Source organism: Harmonia axyridis, chromosome 1 (assembly GCF_914767665.1).
Source record: "Harmonia axyridis chromosome 1, icHarAxyr1.1, whole genome shotgun sequence".
In the NCBI taxonomy this organism is placed as follows: Eukaryota; Metazoa; Arthropoda; class Insecta; order Coleoptera; family Coccinellidae; genus Harmonia; species Harmonia axyridis.
The window spans coordinates 31,365,790-31,386,062 of NC_059501.1; the positions used below are offsets into that span (position 1 = coordinate 31,365,790).

Sequence of the window (20,273 nt, forward strand, 5' to 3'; positions counted from 1 at the left end):
GCGATTCGCCTGTTTCTTTCCGTCGAATCTCTGCCTACACCGACAAATTGTCGCTCCATCGCTTTCGAGGGCGTCCTAAACTTCTGCGACCTAGTGGTGATTTATCGCGTGCAATTCTGACCATCCTTTCCTCGTCCATTCTACTTATGTGGTCGTTCCATTCTCTCTTTCGACCCAATACCCACTCATTGATATTTTCCACCCCGCATGTTCTCCTTATATTTTCACTTCTCTCCCGGTCGAGTAGTGTCTTTCCAGCTATTCTGCGAAGTACCCTCATTTCGGTGGTCTCCAGTAGTTGTCTTGTCCTCGCTGTGTCTGGTCGAGTTTCAGCGGTGTATGTCATAGTTGGTCTTACTACTGCTTTATAAATTCTGGCCTTTGTTTCCACTTTGATGTTTTTATTTCGCCACACCGTGTCACTCAAACATCCCGCCACTCTTGTTGCCCTCACAGTTTGTGCCCTCACTTCCTCCTCAACATCACCACAGCCTGATAATTCTATGCCCAGGTATTTGAATTTCATTTCTTGTTGGATGATATTGCCGTCGACTTCCAGTTTGCATCTTAATGGTGTTTTTGATGTTGTCATGCATTTGGTTTTCTGGGTTGATATTGTCATATTGAATGATTTGGCAGTGCAATTGAAACGATGTAACAGCCGTTGGAGGTCGTCTTCACTCTCAGCCACCAGTACGGCGTCATCGGCATAGCAGAGAATTTTTATTTCACGGTCGCCCATTCCGTATCCCTTTAGTGTCCGTACATTCCCTATCACCTCGTCCATAATGATGTTAAAGAGGAGAGGGCTCAAGGAATCTCCCTGTCGAATGCCACGGCCCACTGCAATTGGCTCAGTCAAGGTCCCGTTTATTCTCGCCCGAATCCAATTTTCCTTGTATACGTTCCGAACGGTCTGAATGAGAAAGAGAATGAGAAGACGTCCTTTAACTGCACACGATCGAACGCTTTCTCTAAGTCAACAAAACACATATATGCTGGCCTGTTGTATTCTATTGATTTTTCCTTGATTTGTCTTAAAACAAACACCGCATCCGTGCATGATCTACCCGTTCTGAATCCCTGCTGTTCGTCTGCTAAGGATGTTAAGCTGATAATTTTGTTGGCCATGACTTTAGTGGTAAGTTTCAGATTGACTTTTTTGACGATATTTTATCTTTAATTCCGAATTTATATTATTTATGATTATAATTTCAACGCTATTGCCAGCTATAATTTCTAGTTGCAGGAACATTCATTAAAATTTAATGCCACATTAAAATCAATCCTCCATTAAACGGTGCAGGTAGGCTCCTAATACAGTAGGATTAAAATTTTAATGACATCATTAAATTAATTCAATTAAATTTTAACTATTCCATTTTTGAATTTATATACAGGGTGTTCCGATTAAAAAAGTGTTACTTTGATCTATATCTTCGTTTTCTAACACTGTATATATGAAAATAATTTTAAATTGTGCTTCTTACTACCCTATATACATCACAAAGAAAGATTTATATATGTATAATATATCTTCATTTAAGGCTCCCACAAACCAATGTGTCAAATGCGAATATTAGTACCACGTCTGAGCCTCGATCCTATTGATTATTCAATTCGTAATTTTCTGTTACTCTGAAAATAAGAGTCGAAAACGATTATTTTATTACCACTATTGTTCTGAAGCCAATTTTTATAGTCTAAGATCCAGCGGATGGCAGACCACACACTAATAGAATTATTAAATTTCACCGAAATGTATTATTTTTGAATGAATTAAATTTTTATCCTACTACGCCACTTCTAAGCGGAAACGTGAGTCGGCCATATTCAGATACCCTTCTGATCACCCCCTGCCAGTACTGACGATGCCTCAGAGGAAGAGGCGAAGAGGAACGAAAGTTTATTCGAGGAGAAAGAGCGAGTTGTGAGGACGGAAAAGCAATGCTTAACATGCCATCGGCGCTGTCGCTGCGAATTCGCATCAAGTGAGGGGCTTTGAGTTGTGCCATGCGCTGCACATGTTGATCAAGACGCGAGGAGCCGTGATGTTGAGTCGCCACAACACAACGTTGTGCAAGCTGGTTACGACTTTTTCGCCCCACGTCGAGGCGAAGAGTTCTCAAGACAATTTTGGTTCGCCCGTTCTCGAAGGGATTGGGTGTTTCAACATACCCTCACCGATGGTATAGCCACTCAGTGATCCCTGCCAAATACTCCTCTATCTCCATAGCGGAGCATCGTGCCTTCCGATAGATGCGCAGCTCACAATGTCATCTCTCAAGCAAGCAAAGAGTAACTTCATCCATATTCTTATCTATTATGTACTCAGGCCAATTTTTTCAATAGCTATTTTCACTCAGTTGCCCTAAGTGAAGAGATCCCGTGCACAAAGTAATAATAACGATTGTGGTAATTTGGTATATTACTGTGATTCTTTGTGCTGAACAACATCAATTGTGTTTTGAAGCATTGCAATTTCTTGGGTATGTCAAAGAATAGATTCATAGCGGCAATGCGAAGTTAGCTAGAAGCTTCGAGGGCAAACTTAATGAACTCGAAAAAGAGAACAACATTAAGATTTCCCGACTTTCAACAAATGTATCATGAAAAAATGGAAGTCTTCTAACAGCAATTGATATCAGTACTGTACCTCACAACCCGACAAATATAAACGACCAACTTTCTAGCAGACCACTATCCCAACTCTTGATCCTAGGCCTCTGTGAGACTATTCAGATGCTTAGTACTCTTATAAAAATAAGATTTTGTTTTAATTATACATATCATAGTTTTATTGTATCTAATTACTCTGATTCAAATAATTCTTTTCACTACAATTGGTCATCATATTGTATTCAGGCATAAAGCAGATACTTTATAAGATGATAATTATACAAATATTCACTCTTTTGCAATTCACAACCACTTTATTTCATTATATTATATCCAATCACTAAGATTTCTAATGAAAATTAGGTTTATTTAAATGATGCTGTATATTCACAATGATATATCAATAGAAAACAAAAAATTAAAAATTAATTCATAATCTTAACTCAAGATGAAAATAAAACTGGAAAACATTCTGAATTTTTCAAATTTAACAAACATGCTTGATAAGTAGTTGAAAATTCTGGAATTGATAGCAAACATACTTCTTGGCCATCAGGACCTGAAATGTGAGAATAATAAAATATTAACAACAACTTTCTAGCACCATCGAAAGAAATAATTTCAATTTGAAGTTTCAACAAACCTCAATTAGAACTAAATAATACTGAAAAAATTAGCTTTGAATATTTTAAACCACTTAATTCCAGTTGAAAATTTTTTGAAGCAAGATATTCTATCAAAAATTAACATTAGAATTTGAGAGATCAAATAATCATTCTTAGAAATATAACATATGCATTTAAATTGATATGAGTCCTAGTAATACCTTTACATTCTGAATTAAAATGGTATAATCATTTGAATAACAATAAAAAGAGAGAATTTCTCGAATCAGTGTACAGTGATTGAAATGAAACTCACCTTTCACTTTTCTTGTACCAAAATTCTCCTGATTCCCTGCAAAAAATACATGAGGACAATCGTCAATTATGAATGGATCCTCTTCATAGAAGGGAAAGCAACCTAATGTGTCAGGAGCAGTTGGGGCCAAATGGGACCACTTCAGACAACTTTCTAGTGCATCGAGAGGATCTTTCAGTTCAGAAAAACGTAAAATATCTCTTATTGGTTGTCCAGATGAACCTAACACCGTCAAACCTCCTAAAGAACATTTATATGGATTTGGAACTTGATTGAATGACTTATACTTCGAAGATTCTGGGAACATACAGTGATGGAGAGGCTGCTGTGGCAGGATATGATTTGAAGGATCATTTTCACCAGGCATAATATCGACATCAATAATTTGGCATAGATTGACTAAGAATCCATCTAAAATTTTTACAGCATCAATAGTATCAGTCGATTCTGGAACTCTGGAAGTCATGGATATTGTAGGTTTAGCCTTCTCAGGAATTGTCCTTATACTATTTCCAGCTATAATTACTCTGCATATATCTTTAGAGTTAATTTCTTGATTTAAAAGTATCAAACCAGACAGCCATTGTATTATAATTTGTAAAAATATATTAGTCTTCTCTAAATGAACCAAATCTAATCCACTCAGAAACAAAACATAAATATTGTGTTCAAAAAGAGGACGTTGTATCTGATTATGAAAACCCACAAATATATAGTCCTCGACTGTAAATTTTCCTTTACCAATATCAGAACCTAATAAGGCACATGTTATACCTGTAACGAGCTCCTCTTTTTTCAAGTTTCCTGAAAAAATATATATATCTCAGCATTCATTAAAAGTAAAGGGCAACTTAAAATGATAGCTTACCTAATATCTGATACCTCTGCAATTCATCTTCAATCAATAAAACATCTGAATCATCAGTGAAATTAGTGAGTATTGGCTGGGGAACTAATTGATTAGCTTCTGATAGTTGTTTAACAATGGATGGTTTGAGTTTCTGATCCTTAAATAATGTTCCAATGACTATACATTTATCACAGTCTGTTTCTGAAAGTTTATGTAGTTTCACAATGAGATATTCTTCTCCCCATTTCTCTTTAGCTTTTTGAATAAGAACATTCCGCATAAGTTCAAGGCGAGTTAAATATATACTGCAATATTGTTTTTTGTAATTTCTAGTTGATGTTATGAACTTCTTCGAATGATTTTCATATATAACAGAAGATCTTTTCACTAATGTATTGTCCATTTCCTGCTACTTTCAAATCTATGGAATATATTGATGATATATATTAAAAAAGATACTTTTGTAAAAGCAAGAAATATCATGCGGGAAACTCAGAAAGGAAACATGAAATATTTATAGTGAATAATAACAAATAATACCCTTCTATTGTTCTAGGTTAACATTCAAATTAACCGCGAACACCAATTTTTTTCTTATTATCTACTGAAAAAATGCAAAAGATCTACTAACAGAAGGGATACTTCAATTTATACTTATGGCACTATTGAATGTCAGTGGCAGTCAAAATAAAAAAAACAGTACAGTGCTTTCGCTTTGTCAGCATCAGCTGTACCTAGTTTGTCGTATATATGTGTATACATCACATGAACTTTTTAACCACTGTTTATGCTGACAACTTGGATATTTTATATTAGAAGTCTCTGAGCAATATATTTCACAACAGAAATATACACTGATAGATCTCATATTTCCAGAAAGCATCCTATAATTTAGGAGCGTTAGAAAATTCTTCAGGTGAGTAAGCAAAAAACTGATTCTTCACCCCATATATTCTATTGGTATATAGCATTTAATTTCAATAGATAATACCTAATTCCGAAATTTTTCGGCAGAATGAGCGATACATTAGATAAAAGTCTTTATACTTTGCCGTCTGATCAGCCAATTGTAGGCTTAGAAGTAAAATCTGCTTTCGATGGATTGACTGACAAAGAAAAAAAATATGCTCATTTTTTGAGCAAAGCATCTTGGGTTGGGGGCTTAGTTACCATGATTCAAACCAGTTTGGAATCAGGGCCCATCTTTGTATTACTACATAAACTTTTCTCCAAACAAAGTTGCAAAGATTTCAAGGATGTTTGTCTTGAAAAAGGATTCTCAGAAGAAGATATCAACGCCCTGTTAATTTATACTTGTGGTGTTTTTGCAAATGCGGGTAATTACAAAGTAAGTTCAACTTTATTCATTATAATATTTTATTATTTTTGTGTTCATTTTACAACCAGTTGCATTAACGTTCATTAAAATTTAATGCCGTCATTAAAATTTTGACTCTCCAATAGGCTTCATCAATTTGCTACCTGCACCATTTAATGGAGGATTAAAATCTTAATGCTTTATTACATTTTAATGAACGTTCTTGCAACTGGGTGTTAATAAATCTATAAATTACTATTTCTTCAAAATCTGCCAGTCAAATGAATATTTTCCTCAAAATATATTTTATTCTGAAGATAAATGTAATTTGAAAATAATAAAATAAACATGTTATTTTCAGATTTAATTTCTTATCTGAAAAACTGATAAAGGTTTATTATTTAATCACATCAGAATTAGTAAAAATATATTTTCAGGTACAAAATCAACAACATATGTATTAAAAACCAAGATAACTAAGAATAATAAACCAAGATAATTAATTCTGAAAGATTAATGAATATTTTTCTCCAAATTTCAAGTTGTGCTTCAAATGACATTCAACACAAAATATCCATTCTTATATAAATATATAAAACATGTATATCTTCAATTACATTTTTTTAATTTTTGCTTGGACAAGCTTCTATAGTTCAAATATAATATGCAGAAAAAATAGTAATCTAACCCTGTTGGCCTATCTATATTCATTAAATCACAATCATTGTTTCTATTTAGGGCTTTGGTGACACCAAAATTATCCCTAACATTGAGTGCACAACATTTGAAAATTTGATCAGGGTAAGCAGTGTTTGGTCAGAGCTTGAACCAATATGGAGCCAAATAAAATCAGATGTTTATAATTTAGAAAAAAGTAAAAGATGTTTAGGTTGCAACCCTGAAGGCTGTACAACATACTTATCGAAAAACTGCACTAAAGAAGATAATGAAACTGTTACCAATTGGGTAAAAAGTAAGGATTTGGAATTATGGAATACAAGACTTTTCAAATCTACAACAGAAGATGGGAAGGTATATAAAATTTATTTTGGCATTAGCTTCATTCAGTGAATTTGGGAAAATAATGTATGATACTGTTCAGAAGGCTGTTTCTAACACTTGTTCATTCAAAATTCATGGGAGAATATTAATGCCTTCTGCACTTGTATTATAAGTATCATATAAATAACTATTCTTCAATGGTTTTGAAATATTGAAAAAAATAAATACTGTTTGCCTATTTTGCCAATTAATAATGATAAGTAAATGAAAGAGAAATGTACTCAAAATAGCTCTGTGCTTGTGAGTTCTTTGGTGAATAATTTGCATTTTTTGTCCAATTAACGTCATCAATATTATTACATAGTATAAAGCTTATTATAAAAATAATTTGAAGTATTTACCTACTTTCACATATAATTGAAGAAAATTATCTATATTTTTAATTGATTATAAAAATCATGATTATTAGGTAGAATATGAAATTCGTTTAGCTTCGAAGGAGGCAAAAGAATTGAAAAAAGAGACTGTAGGAAACATAACGTATCGACTCACATCTGGTGATTATTCTCCTCTTATGTCCAAAATTGCTGAACATCTACAACAAACTGTGTCATATGCTGCCAATGAAACACAACAAAAAATGTTAGAATCTTATATTTCTTCATTTACTAGTGGATCACTAGATGAGCATAAAAATGGATCGAGATTTTGGATTAAGGATAAATCACCAGCTGTAGAAAATTACATTGGTTTCATTGAAACATACAGGTAAAATTAGATAGTCTTGTAATAACTTCAAAAATTCATATTTTAATTGATAACATTATTTTAGAGACCCTACAGGTGTGAGAGGAGAATTTGAAGGTTTTGTAGCTGTTGTCAACAGGGAAATGTCAGCGAAATTCAACACTCTTGTATCTGAAGCAGAAAAATTCTTGCCTTTATTACCATGGAACAAAAATTTTGAAAAGGACAAGTTCCTCAAACCTGATTTCACCTCTTTGGATGTACTCACTTTTGCTGGAAGTGGAATACCAGCAGGAATCAATATTCCCAATTGTAAGTTTTACTTCAATCAAATGTTATGTTCTTTAGTCTTAAATTCTGATGTATTATTATTATTGAATCGGGGACATTACTGCTGGATTGAGTCGTTGATACATTAAATAAAACTAATGACATCCTAAGTAGCTTTGGTTTTCACTTCGTGATTATCCAGCACTGACTTTTCCATATGAGTGGTTCTTAGACTAGTCAACCCCGAACATTTGTATACCATGTGTTCGGCTGTTTCTACATCTTTCCCACAGAGCCTACAAATCTCAACTGCTGACTTACCTATGCGGTACAAAAGATATTTGCAATGACAGTGTCCTGTGAGCAGTCCCACCATTACCCAAAGCTCAGCTCGTGGTAGTTTCAAGAGCTTCCTGGTATAGGTCCGTGAAAGCACCACAAATTTCTTTGCCTGAACAAGACAAGGAGTGTTCCTCCAGAAGGTTATTCTATAATTCCACTCTCATTGTTAAACTGCTGCCTTACTCTTCTTTTCCAAGCCCACAGAAAGATTAGCTTCTGATGTAAGGATCGCATTTTTATTTTAATCGTATTTGAATATCTGTAGCAATGGGAATAAATAATCAATCTTATAAAAATTAAGACAAGAAGCTGAGAAATATCAATTAGTAATGTTTGATCTTCATGTGTTCTCGAAACCCAATTAATTACATTGTAATTACATAATTATTATTATTATTATAGCTTTTATTTCATCTTGTTGAGATTGAATAACCAAACTCACATCGTTTCAACTGAACTCTTAATCACCATTTGAATCATTAATGAAGAAAAGAAAAAAATTGAACAATTATTAATAATACTGTGCTCTAATTGAATTCTTCTTCTGATAGATGATGACATAAGGCAAACAGAAGGGTTTAAAAATGTGTCTTTGGGAAATGTAATTCCTGCTAGTTATCAAGCTACAGTGAGTCCATTTTTGAGTGAAGCTGATGGAGAATTACTACAAAAATACAGAATACCTGCCTTTGAATTACAGGTATTTATTAATTCAAACATAACTGTATTATTCAATAAATATAGTGTTATTGTTGGTTAACAATAATTTTTTGGTAATTGGTATAGTTGAATTTGAAATATTGCTTCTTATTCCTTGGCATACTGTTATAATAATAACTATTTGACGAAGCACTCTAAGCCAATTTTGAAAGTGCGCCCTCTCTCAGAGGATCGCGGTCTTTTATTCCGGAATGACTGATGGAATCATCAGTATGTCAACATTATTCCTGTCATATTCACCTCTCATCTCCATAACGAAGCATGATGACATTGCCATAGAACAGTAGACTTTATGTTCCAAGCAGTGTCGTTCTTTCGAGAGATGCGCAGCCCACCAAGCCCTCTCAGGCTAGTAAAGGGTCACTGCACATGTCAGAAGTCAGTACCGATTGAAGAAGTACGAAGGTATATACGAGGAGAGAGCGTGAGCGAGTTGCTGTGAAGCCGCAACAAGTGGGGGGCTGTAATTATGCCCTGCGCTGCACATTTTGATCGCTTGTGTCCGAATCGCTCTATTCAATGAATATAGAATAAAATTCAGTAACAAGTCTCAACAATTTTTTTTTTCTTTTTTGACTTTTTGTCACAAGACTTAATATTTTAACGATAATAATGCTTAATATTTATTTCACATTTTTTTAATCTTACAGGTTGGTTTGCATGAACTCTTGGGCCATGGATCTGGTAAACTATTGAAAAAAGAACGTAATGGTACCTTTAACTTTCCATCTGATCTTGTTGATCCTTTGACAGGTGAAGTTGTGTCCTCCTATTATGAATCAAGTGATACATATGATTCTAAATTTGGATCTCTCAGTTCAGCCTATGAGGAATGTAGAGCTGAGGCTGTAGGGTTATATCTTAGTTTAGAACCCTCAGTGTTGAAGATTTTCGGACATGAAGGAGAAGAAGCTGAGCATATTGTGTATGTAAATTGGTTATCTTTAGTGTATGCCGGTGCAGGCAGAGGCTTAGAGATGTGGGCCCCAGGAAGAGGATGGCTACAAGCTCACTCACAGGTAGAACACTCTATTTTATAGGTCTTCAATATGAATATCACTTTGTAAGCTTTGTTACTTTCATATTCATATTTTTTCAGGCAAGATTTGTACTAGCTCAAGTTCTCATCCAAGCTGGAGTAGTCAAAGTTACTCAACCAACGAAAGATGATCTTTTGGTCACCCTTGATAAAACACAGATAAGAGGTGCTGGAAGGAATGCTATTGGTCATTTCTTACTACAACTGCAAACATATAAAGCTACTGGAAATATCAAAGCTGCAGAAAAGCTCTTTAATCATTATTCTGAGGTGAAAGAACCATGGCTCAGTTGGAGATCTATAGTTTTGGCTAAAAAGCAACCAAGAAAAATATTTGTACAGAGTAATACTTTTATTGATAATGAAAAGGTTACTCTGAAAAGTTATGAAAATAATGCAGAAGGTTTAATTAATTCCTGGGTAGAGAGATTTGATGAGCCTGATATTCTATACAAGGCTCTTTTGGACTTGTCCAAAAAAGATGCACATCATTTTGCTTGAGACATTATTACTGAAAAATTAAATACTCTCCTACAACAGGGAAATATTTACTTTAATAGAAAATTCTATTGAAGCAAGTTAGCAATTTAAAGTGAAATTTTTTAATGTATTTAGTAGTTTATGCTTTGAATATAATTTAAAAAAAAATTATGCTGTAATTTTATAAAATGAGAATTCTATATAAAATTTATGAATAAAATATTATCCAAAGTAAACTTTTATTACCCCTGTTCGGAAATAAAGTTCCAAGGTTGTGCTCCTATTACATAGATGTGGAATATCGTGATAGATGAATTGGACAATGAAGTTTTTTTTTTATCTCAGTCACCGGACCTCACTTCATGGTCAATTGCATCTAACGCTTTTCAAAAAGTGATATTAGCAATAATCTGAAACAAAAATTATTGAAGAAAGTAGGGCGATTTCCACATAGTATGAGAGGAGTACATAAATAAATTTCTTTAATCTCAGGAAGTACATGATGCACATTTGAAACACTAATTTCATCAAAACTCCCTTGATTAAAAAGGAAACTAAAATTTCAGAATTCATTTTTTTTATCCATCAAATCAACATAATACTTGTTAATTATTTTTTATCCAAACACTGTAAGGTTAAATGGATGTAGATTATATATAATTATTTTTTATAAATTTCAAATGAGGTAAAATTTGGTAGCCCCTTTTGAAATTGTTGGTCAAAGTACAGTAGAAACCCCTTTATCTGGACTAATTTAATTGTTGTCATTAGACATTTGGATAATCAAAAATCTGGATAATCGATGAGAGATTATACATATTGCAAAAGTTGTGATTTACTTTGACTTGTACTTATATTTTATCTGAAGATTCCTGAGGTCAAAAAAAACTTCCACTCCATGGGCGAAATAATATAACTAAAAGTTACATTTTTTTATGGATTTTCAACAGCCTGTATCTTATCAACCAAGCCAAATCTGAAAAAAATGGTAAAGGAAATTAGTGTTTTCTTTGATCTCAGGAATCTTCGGTTGAAATATATGTACAAGTCGAAGACTCACCCTATATATTGATTGAGGGATGCCACTTGGCATTTTTCTAGATCTATCCAAGGCATTTGATTGTGTGGAAATAGACATTTTGTTGAAAAAACTCGAAAAATACGGAATAAGGGACAAACAATTGAAGTTGCTCGAAAGTTACTTGAAGGAAAGACCTCAATCAGTGGAAATGAATATCAACAACAACAAATATCAATCAACTAAAAGGAAAAATAAAGCAGGTGTACCGCAGGGAAGTATCCTAGGCCCTATTCTCTTCCTGGTATACATAAATGACCTCCCTCTGGTCCTTAGACTAAGGTTACTCAAAAGAGTCTTGGCTGAACTGATTGCCTTTGCGGATGTTGCAAATTGTATGCTAACGTCTCCATTCCTGACACTAACAATCGAAGAAGCGAATTCTATACTAGGAAACATAAACAGATGGTGTGAAGAAAATTGCCTCGTGATGAATATGAAAAAAACTGAATGTGTAGTTTTCAACTGTAATAGATCTTCAGCAGACATTCCCACCAATATCAACAGGAATATATCAGTGTCCAGCACAGTGAAGTTCCTAGTAATATATCTGGACGAAAATCTCAAGTGGAACACACACATAGAAAATCTGATTAAGCGCCTGAATTCTGTGATATATTCAATGAATGTGTAGAAAACTAAAGTTGATTTGCCAATTCTGAGAATCGTTTATTTTTCAAATTTTCAGTCTTTAGTATCATATGGGATAATTTTTTGGGGAAGTGGCTCAGGAATTGAAACTGTGTTTCTGAGGCAAGAATTCATTTTGAGAATCATATTGAAATTAGGTTTTAGAGAATCATGTAGGGGGCATTTTAAAGAGAACAAATTTTTAACATCATATGGTCTATACATACAGGGTGGCCATTTGAAAACGAAACAGACGAGATTACAGACGAAATAAAGTTTTTCGATAGAAATGCTCGGACAGGTCGATTTCTGTTTCGAGGGGGACAACTTAAGATGTAGGTTACGGACGCATAGCGCTTCAACCCTTGCTGCTACAACCCCCACCCCCAATTTTTGAATAGGGAAGATGGGGTGAGTGATACCTCAATTTAAAGGTATTTTTATACTGATTTCAGCACAGTAATTGTTTTTTCATTTTATGCATTAGTTCTCGAAATATTCATGCGTTAGTTAGTTAGGAAGAAAGCCACAGTCATGGTTGTTTTGAAGCTCAAAATGTCGATTTTTCACAAAACACTACAAGTGCCATGAAAACACCACTTCATTTTCAAATACTTAGTTAAGAATATTTCGAGAACTAATGCATAAAATGAAAAAACAATTACTGTGCTGAAATCAGTATAAAAATACCTTTCAAATGAGGTATCACTCACCCCATCTTCCCTATTCAAAATTTGGGGGTGAGGGTTGTAGTAGCAAGGGTTGAAGCGCTCGAAACAGAAATCGACCTGTCCGAGCATTTCTATCGAAAAACTTTATTTCGTCTGTAATCTCGTCTGTTTCGTTTTCAAATGGCCACCCTGTATATAGGGTACTCATTTTCATGATAGGTCATCCAGAATACTTCCAACAATATTTAAACTGTAACAATACTAGGCGCACAGACACATACTTGTATCCACGTCACTCTTTAACCTTAACAGAGAAGTCGCCCTTGTACATGGGTCTAAGGCTATTTAATGCTCTGCCTCAAAGTTTGAGGGGCACATCCAACTTGAAAGTTTTCAAAAGAACTCTGTATAAAGCAATTGTCGACTGTGAGCCATATTCTATAGGTGAATTTTTTGATTTTTGTAAGAGTGGCTAGTCTTGAATTATGTATTTTGTTTTGACGAAACCAACCTTATCGTAATTTCAATAAGTTTTTGATTGAATAAATATATTATTATTATTATTATCAATAATAAATTTTTTTTTTTGTTCTGATTTTTGAAAAGCCAGTTTGAATCTTTTAACTAAGGAGGGCAGACATTTATCATTATAAGATCAACGGTTCTCAAGATGAGAGTATCTAGCACTCTTTTCATTTCCTATTATCACACCATACTACAAAATTTTCACATTGTTTATAAACCAGAAAAAAATTATGTTTCAGTCCATGGGCGTACTGACGCTGGATTTAAAAAAAAAGTTTTAAATAGATATTTATATGGATTTAATTTCAGTCTATATCTATACAAATGTCACTTCATTATAGGAGTGATAAAAACTGTGAAATGTGTACATAGTTTCTAAAAACTGAAAATTAAAAATATCTTAGAATAATGTATTGTCAAGATTTGAGTATGTTATATAACATCAATACTGAAGATTAAGGAAGACCATAAAATATATTTTTGAATACTATAAAACATTCAAACGAACTATCACTTTATGCTACAGTTCATCAATTCAGAACTATTCTACTCCATTTAAATGAGCAAGAACGATAGTCAGTTATTTGTAAATGTCACAAAAATAAAGTCTATACAAGAATTATATCGGAAGTCTTGAACACCTTTGGAAATAATCACTACAAATACGGTTATTGGGAAGTATCTACATTTGATGAAATTAATTATGCAGAGGAAGAATATTATGGTTTAGATCAATACACAATTTCAAATTGTTTTCAGATTCACGTCCAAATTATTGCCTATCAATGTGTGATACATAGATTTGTTTTCAAACTTTACAAGAACAAAAGGTGATATCCATTAATTTCAAAACTAGTTTTGGTGTTGGAACTTGTTGATAACAAAAATTCTTTAAGAGTCTTCAATTTTTGCCAGAATCTTATTATATTTAATGCAAAAGTCATAAATATAATCTGCCTAATGATAGTATATTTTTGGTTCGAAATTTTCCGAAAGAAAATTAAAAGATCACTTGAAAACAAATTAATTTCAAATAGAAGATTTTTGGATTGAACCTGAAAATCAAAAATTAAAATTGAGATGTCGATCAATTTTCTTATGATAAGGTCTCCACTATTTGTTAAAATATATATTGGCACAACCTTCCAATACATCTTTTCTTACAACTTCAAACCTCAATAAATTTTAGAATATATAACAAGGAACAGTCAATTGGTTTTGAAAATTGTCAACAAATATATCTCGAAGTTTATCTTCTACATTCAAATCTAAAATAAAGCAAATATATAAACATTATATAAGGCAGAATGCATTTCGCTAGTTTTATTAGAATATTTCATCATATTATATACAAAGTTTAAGACATAAATAAATAAGAAATAAATAAAAGACATATCAATAGAGAACAAGTATTAAGTAGATACACTAAAGACATTAAAAAAGTATTTTTACAATTATTTGGAAAGTGTATACCACACAATAAAAAACAACCAACCTTCTTCATATTTCAGTGATGACACATGAATAAAATGAAATTTACACATTATCACAAATGAATTCTCAACATTTATAATTTCAAGCGCGATTAGTCATTAATGTTAATAAATAATACAATCAGTCAATTTGTATAAAAAAATATTGCAAAATAATAAAAATTAACATACACATAGATAAAGAAGGATATTCTTCAACTGTTATCGAAAAATTGAAAATTAGAAAAATTATATTCATTATGCTTAAATGAGCTGTTATGTTTTTCTGATGCAATTAGCAATAAGTATAAATGAGAAATGAAAGTTATTGAATGTTTATTTGAAATATTGTTCTCTTTAAAATTATATAAGTTGAGATGCTTGAGTTCAAGCTATTTTTTTTATTTTCCAACAATGGTTTTATAAAGTTGAAAATCACATCTTAAATAAACCTTTCTAAAAACTCAAATGCCATTTTTCTGCTTCCATTGAAAGATTTAAAACTCAGATGAATGTTTTTTTCTTGATCTGAGATATCAAATGATTTTTTTTATTGCACACTTCAAATATTACCATATCGCATCTTAACACGCACCAAAAGATGTTGGGTAAGATAAACTTCTTACATCCTTTTTGTCAGAAATAAATCACTTCTTCTTCAGTAGTTTGTTGTTGCTGCTGCTGATTACTTCTCACTCGAAATTTATCGGGAAATTTAGGATAGGTGTTGGTGCGAGATGCTTTATTACTCGAATTTTGTTGCATATTCTGAGGATTTTGGCCAGTTGGTGAAGAACACTGTTGTATCAAGGCTGGGCTTGATCCAGTTCTACTATGAGCATGTGGTAACGTTGGAGTCTATAGAAAAGAAAACTCAATTCAATTGGGAACTCGTTTCAATTTACAAAGAATGCATGCTAATAAGTTATGGTAAGAATTTAGGAATCAATTTTCTTCGATATTTTCTCCCCTATTCTCCTATATAACTCTGTAGCTTATGAATTAGAAAAGGAGGGATAATTAATTGATTTAAGATAGTAACTCACGGTTTCTCCCGATGTAGGACTGAAACTATCTGAACCCAGTCTTTGGTAACCAGAAGTACTTGTTCTACGTTCTTTCTCATCAAGTTGACTGAGCTTCAATGGCAAGACTTGTTGGACCCCAACTGGGCTAGTTGCTGTTCCTGTATTTATACTTCCGGCACTAAGCCTGGAAGCTAATTTAAGAGGTAATTGTTGTCTAACTGCACTCTGAGATACTTTGTACTGATTTGTGGTACTCATTAAATTCATCGGTAATTGGGATTTCATTTGATTTCCTTCAAGAAAAAAAAGATTTATTACAATGTTACTGTGGACCACCACCTGGCAAAAACTGGTTGAACAAGTATGTTAGTTCGAAACAACTATTTACCCTTTGATAAAAATTAATATCAACACTTTTAATCAAACCAAGATGAATTTCCATCAAGTAAGGAACGAATTCATTAAATATAAACTAATTACTTTTATGTTAAGTAAGAGTTTTCCAATCAATGGCTCAGTCTGTTAAACTATGTACAGTGCATCCCATTTTGGGTGAGACAGCCAGGTTTCTCGCTTGTTATTTAAGATAGAGCCTTGCGGTTTTCACGTTCCTGTCCTACTTTTTCGTGAAACTCAAGTTGGTCTAATCAGAATAACTGTTTCCGTTCAAGAGATACAGGGTGATTTTGGAAATTGATACTTTTCAGACCCCTCCTTTATCTCCGAAGTTATTGAAAATAATGCTGAGGTAAAAACTACGTCTGAATCAGAATTTTGCGTAGAACCCAGTGGCGTACTCTATTTTTTTTTCGGGGTATGGTTTTGAAGATTCAACACAAACCTATATTTTTTTTAATGGAACACCATGTATATCATTACTTCGTTGAATTCGTTATTTTTTTCCCTTCAAAATGATGTATGATACTATATAGGTAGGATGTTCAAAAATCTCAAAAAAACACTAAAACATCAAATAATGATAATTTTTTGTAAATGGGCCATGAATTTTCTAGGTTTCAATAAGAGGATTATTACTTTTGATTTTTGAAAGTAGTAGGTCATTGATGATACAAATATCCTTGTTGTTATTATGGTTACTAAGTATTTGGGAGCATTGTTTTATCAAGTAGGCATTGGAGGAAAAAAACCAATCTGATCTAGCTGTCATCGCTATGAATTATTATTATTATTATTGATTCTTCTTTTATATGGGAAATCCATTGCCCATCAGCAAAAAATCATCATTATTTGATGTTTTAGTGTTTTTTTTAACATTTTTGAACATCCTACCTACATAGTATCATACATCATTTTGAAGGGAAAAAAATAACGAATTCAACGAAGTGATGATATACATGGTGTTCCATTAAAAAAAATATAGGTTTGTGTTGAATCTTCAAAACCATACCCCGAAAAAAAAAATAGAGTACGCCACTGGGTTCTACGAAAAATTCTGATTCAGACGTAGTTTTTACCTCAGCATTATTTTCAATAACTTCGGAGATAAAGGAGGGGTCCGAAAAGTATCAATTTCCAAAATCACCCTGTATCTCTTGAACGGAAACAGTTATGCAAAATCTGATTAGACCAACTTGAGTTTCACGAAAAAGTAGGACAGGAACGTGAAAACCGCAAGGCTCTATCTTAAATAACAAGCGAGAAACCTAGCTGTCTCACCCAAAATGGGATGCACTGTACTCAAATAAGATTGCATTTTACTTTAGAGAAAATGAATGAGCTCTTCCAAGCTCCCGATACCAAGTCAGTGTTTTTCTCGAATTCTTATACCAAAATTGCAACATACTAAATTTACAAATTGTAGTAACTTACCTTTATTCCATTTAGAATCCTTCCTTCTTTCTACAGTCGAGGTACTGTAGGTGCTTCCTGAGAGAGAAGTGGAATTGGAATTTGAACTATCTGATTGTGGACTATTTTCTTCAGAAGTTTCTTTACTACTGTCATCAATTTGTCCCGTAACAGGTAGAGCAATATTAGGAGAAATCAATAAACCCTGACTAGTAAGAATCTCCATTTTTCTGTATAGCTGATCTCTTTGCTGCTTAATGTCATTTTGCTCAATTTTGATCTGCTCCTGATGAAGAAAAAAAATTCAGTATTATAATTTTGTTGAAGGAAACGTATTTTTGACAAATGCTAGTTCATACAGAATAGCAAAAAAAATCATTCGAGCAATCAATTTTTATTCTATTTTTAACCTTACTTGCACTCTTTGCAGTTCTTTCCGTTTTTCTTCTAACTCCTGCATTTCCTGTTCCTTTTGTGTAGCCCATTCTGCTTTTTCTTTGCTTAATTTATCCTGCAAATTTCTCAATTCTTCAAGCTGCTGGTTATGTTTGTACTGCTTTGAACCATCAGAATTCTTGATTGGCATTGCTTCAGCCTGTAGACATTCATTGGTGGTCATAAGTTGTGAAATTATACACAGCAAAGTGTAAACATAATGTGATAATTGGATGGCTGCATACTGTTGTTCTCTACCCAATGAGATGAGATTAGCATCAGTTGGGGGTCCAGGATTCTGAGCACCGACATCATTATTATTTGGGTTACCATTGGTTATTGAATTCCCACTGATGACATAATTCCTGAAGGGTAAGCTCTCCTACAAAGAAATTTTATTTTATAGTTACTCATGGAATTACTATTTGTGAGCAAACACTGAAAACTAAATATAAATTAATCATTGCCTCACCAATAATTTTGAATCATGTGGCCTCAAGTTCTCGAATTCATCAGGCGAATTTGATTTCCGATTGAAAAGTCTGAAGCCTACTTGATTGGAGTTGTCAAAACCACCAAATGTTTCAGCCCTTTTAGGAAGTACAGGAGACACATAAGTTTCACTGTGGTGTTCCCCTGCTGAACTAACACTTCTTGATAGATTTGTTCCAGTGGTATAAAGTGAACTAGCCAAGTGTGTAACTTCCTGAAAAGTAATTTGTATTTGATAATAGCCCCAAGTTTAAATTCTCTAATCACTTACCTGAACTGCCATAAGAACTTCTTTCCACATTTTTTCAGTATTGGCTGTCTCACTCACTAAATGACGATAAGATGGAGGTGATGGCGGATCCAACCCTGCTACAGCCATAAGGCGTAACTGGAGGGACATTTTTTCTTCTAATAATAACGCTTGCTCTACATCCTTCTGTCTCAATAAGCCTATAAATTTAGAAAACATTATTAACAGAGATTTAAAAATACTCGTGATTATATTATTCCTAATGTTATATTTTTATTTAATAACTAAATTTAATTTCCAAAAAATCACCTAAGTAATTTTAAAAACCATTTGAAAAAAGATGCTACCTTTCAAACTCCACTAGTAAATAATAAAAAAAATAATGAGGTAATAACCGAAATATCACATACACCTATATATCTCCAAGGCATTAGTGCATGATAAACGAACGCTCAAACTATATGTATTTTTTTTCGGTATTTTTCTTGAATTTTCTATGGTTCTGGTTAATCGATAAAAATGAAATTTTGCACGAAGCTTGAAATTGTCATCCTACATCTCGATCATCTCGACCAGTTTCAGAACAAAATTATAAAATTACAGTCATTGTGACAAAATGATAAAGCGATCTATTTTGAGAATGAACGCTTAAAGATCATCTATATAGGGTATGGTCCGTATATCGCCGAGAATTTAAGAGCCGTTACTAGTAGTTTTCAATGCGTCAGGTAACCTGCTTCGTATTCACAGACCACTTGTCAATGATCAACTAATTTTTCATTGACAGAATTTTGGAGGTTATAAATGGTTGATCCATTTTGATTTGAAAATAACTAATAGTTCTTGATGGCTATGAATAGTAATTGTTTCATCATTAAAATAATACAATTTTTGAGTGTTAGATGTCATGGAAAATATTCATAAACAATAATCTGAAAATAAAAATGACAACTGCCAACCGGAGTGGGCGTGGTTACCGAACCTAACCAGAATAAAAGTACGGTTGCTCTGGTGACAGAGAACTCACCAAAGTTTGAGGAAATAGTCACCAAGGGATTTGACATATACGGACTACCAACTCACTAACCATATTAACCAAGGTGATATACAAACCATACCCATAGTTACTCTAAATAATTGGTCTATACTCAAAGACAAGTATGTGTAACGAGAGTTTTCATATAGATTGAAAAATAATATGTAATATTAACAAATTGAAACTGTAGAATTCTTAAAGGAAAAGATTATTTGAAGATTCCACTAGTGTATCTCTAAAATGCAGCTGATACTGTTGAATAGTTTTTAGTTATGTGAGCTGTCATCATTCATTTTGAGGCAAGGTTAATTATTTAAATAATCATGCGGCTAGTTGGCTAGTAGTCACCAAAAAATTGAAATAACATTTCCAAAAAATTATCAAATTGTTCAAAAAGTTGGGTTTTCAGTGCATATGTTATATGTAGGTAGAATGACCCCTGAAAGAGTTGAAAAAATATAGGAAATATTTCAAAGAAGTTTTTTCAGTGCAAACAACATTCATCTGTGAATATTTATATTATGAAGCATGCACCAACA

General features: G+C 33.0%; 4 protein-coding genes across 17 annotated transcripts in view; 1 reads left to right on the plus strand and 3 right to left on the minus strand.

The window, feature by feature from the left end:
* Positions 1 to 34: 34 nt before the first annotated feature.
* Positions 35 to 787, minus strand: LOC123684701. The gene has a single exon (XM_045624114.1). It carries the CDS (start codon positions 785 to 787, stop codon positions 35 to 37), a length of 753 nt encoding a protein of 250 aa, XP_045480070.1.
* A 2,182-nt stretch (positions 788 to 2,969) lies between these two features.
* On the minus strand, positions 2,970 to 4,960 carry LOC123679921 (DNA polymerase delta subunit 2). Its single transcript, XM_045617489.1, has 3 exons — positions 4,409 to 4,960; positions 3,541 to 4,344; positions 2,970 to 3,178 (listed from the first exon to the last, which is right to left on the minus strand). Exons 1-3 carry the CDS (start codon positions 4,791 to 4,793, stop codon positions 3,063 to 3,065), a joined length of 1,305 nt encoding a protein of 434 aa, XP_045473445.1. The 5' UTR covers positions 4,794 to 4,960; the 3' UTR covers positions 2,970 to 3,062.
* Positions 4,961 to 5,064: 104 nt separating this feature from the next.
* LOC123679905 (dipeptidyl peptidase 3) lies at positions 5,065 to 10,539 on the plus strand. 2 transcript variants are annotated; one of them, XM_045617468.1, is made up of 8 exons: positions 5,065 to 5,306; positions 5,405 to 5,738; positions 6,447 to 6,740; positions 7,180 to 7,478; positions 7,543 to 7,769; positions 8,621 to 8,769; positions 9,440 to 9,808; positions 9,889 to 10,539. In XM_045617468.1, exons 2-8 carry the CDS (start codon positions 5,406 to 5,408, stop codon positions 10,327 to 10,329), a joined length of 2,112 nt encoding a protein of 703 aa, XP_045473424.1. In that variant the 5' UTR covers positions 5,065 to 5,306; position 5,405; the 3' UTR covers positions 10,330 to 10,539. The 2 variants fall into 2 exon arrangements, with proteins under 2 accessions (XP_045473424.1, XP_045473432.1); XM_045617476.1 differs by lacking the exon at positions 5,065 to 5,306 and having other exon boundaries at positions 5,375 to 5,738.
* A 2,955-nt stretch (positions 10,540 to 13,494) lies between these two features.
* The window catches only part of LOC123674638 (rho guanine nucleotide exchange factor 18), a 91,845-nt gene continuing 85,066 nt past the window's right edge, over positions 13,495 to 20,273 (minus strand). For all 13 annotated transcript variants that reach the window (XM_045609662.1, XM_045609632.1, XM_045609623.1 and 10 more), the window contains 6 exons: positions 18,720 to 18,898; positions 18,429 to 18,662; positions 17,937 to 18,338; positions 17,543 to 17,807; positions 15,731 to 16,005; positions 13,495 to 15,542 (listed from right to left, as the gene is read on the minus strand). In XM_045609662.1, the coding sequence (XP_045465618.1) occupies positions 15,321 to 15,542; positions 15,731 to 16,005; positions 17,543 to 17,807; positions 17,937 to 18,338; positions 18,429 to 18,662; positions 18,720 to 18,898 (1,577 nt within the window). In that variant the 3' untranslated portion in view covers positions 13,495 to 15,320. The remainder of the gene's footprint in view (positions 15,543 to 15,730; positions 16,006 to 17,542; positions 17,808 to 17,936; positions 18,339 to 18,428; positions 18,663 to 18,719; positions 18,899 to 20,273) is intronic.

Coding starts and splice junctions, on each gene's coding strand:
- LOC123684701 (XM_045624114.1), bottom strand. CDS start 787: ATGGACGAGGTGATAGGGAATGTACGGACACTAAAGGGATACGGAATG.
- LOC123679921 (XM_045617489.1), bottom strand. CDS start 4,793: ATGGACAATACATTAGTGAAAAGATCTTCTGTTATATATGAAAATCAT. Junction 4,345..4,408: donor GCAGAGGTATCAGATATTAG/GTAAGCTATCAT, acceptor ATATTTTTTCAG/GAAACTTGAAAAAAGAGGAG. Junction 3,179..3,540: donor TGGTACAAGAAAAGTGAAAG/GTGAGTTTCATT, acceptor CTCACATTTCAG/GTCCTGATGGCCAAGAAGTA.
- LOC123679905 (XM_045617468.1), top strand. CDS start 5,406: ATGAGCGATACATTAGATAAAAGTCTTTATACTTTGCCGTCTGATCAG. Junction 7,479..7,542: donor GGTTTCATTGAAACATACAG/GTAAAATTAGAT, acceptor ACATTATTTTAG/AGACCCTACAGGTGTGAGAG. Junction 7,770..8,620: donor AGGAATCAATATTCCCAATT/GTAAGTTTTACT, acceptor TTCTTCTGATAG/ATGATGACATAAGGCAAACA.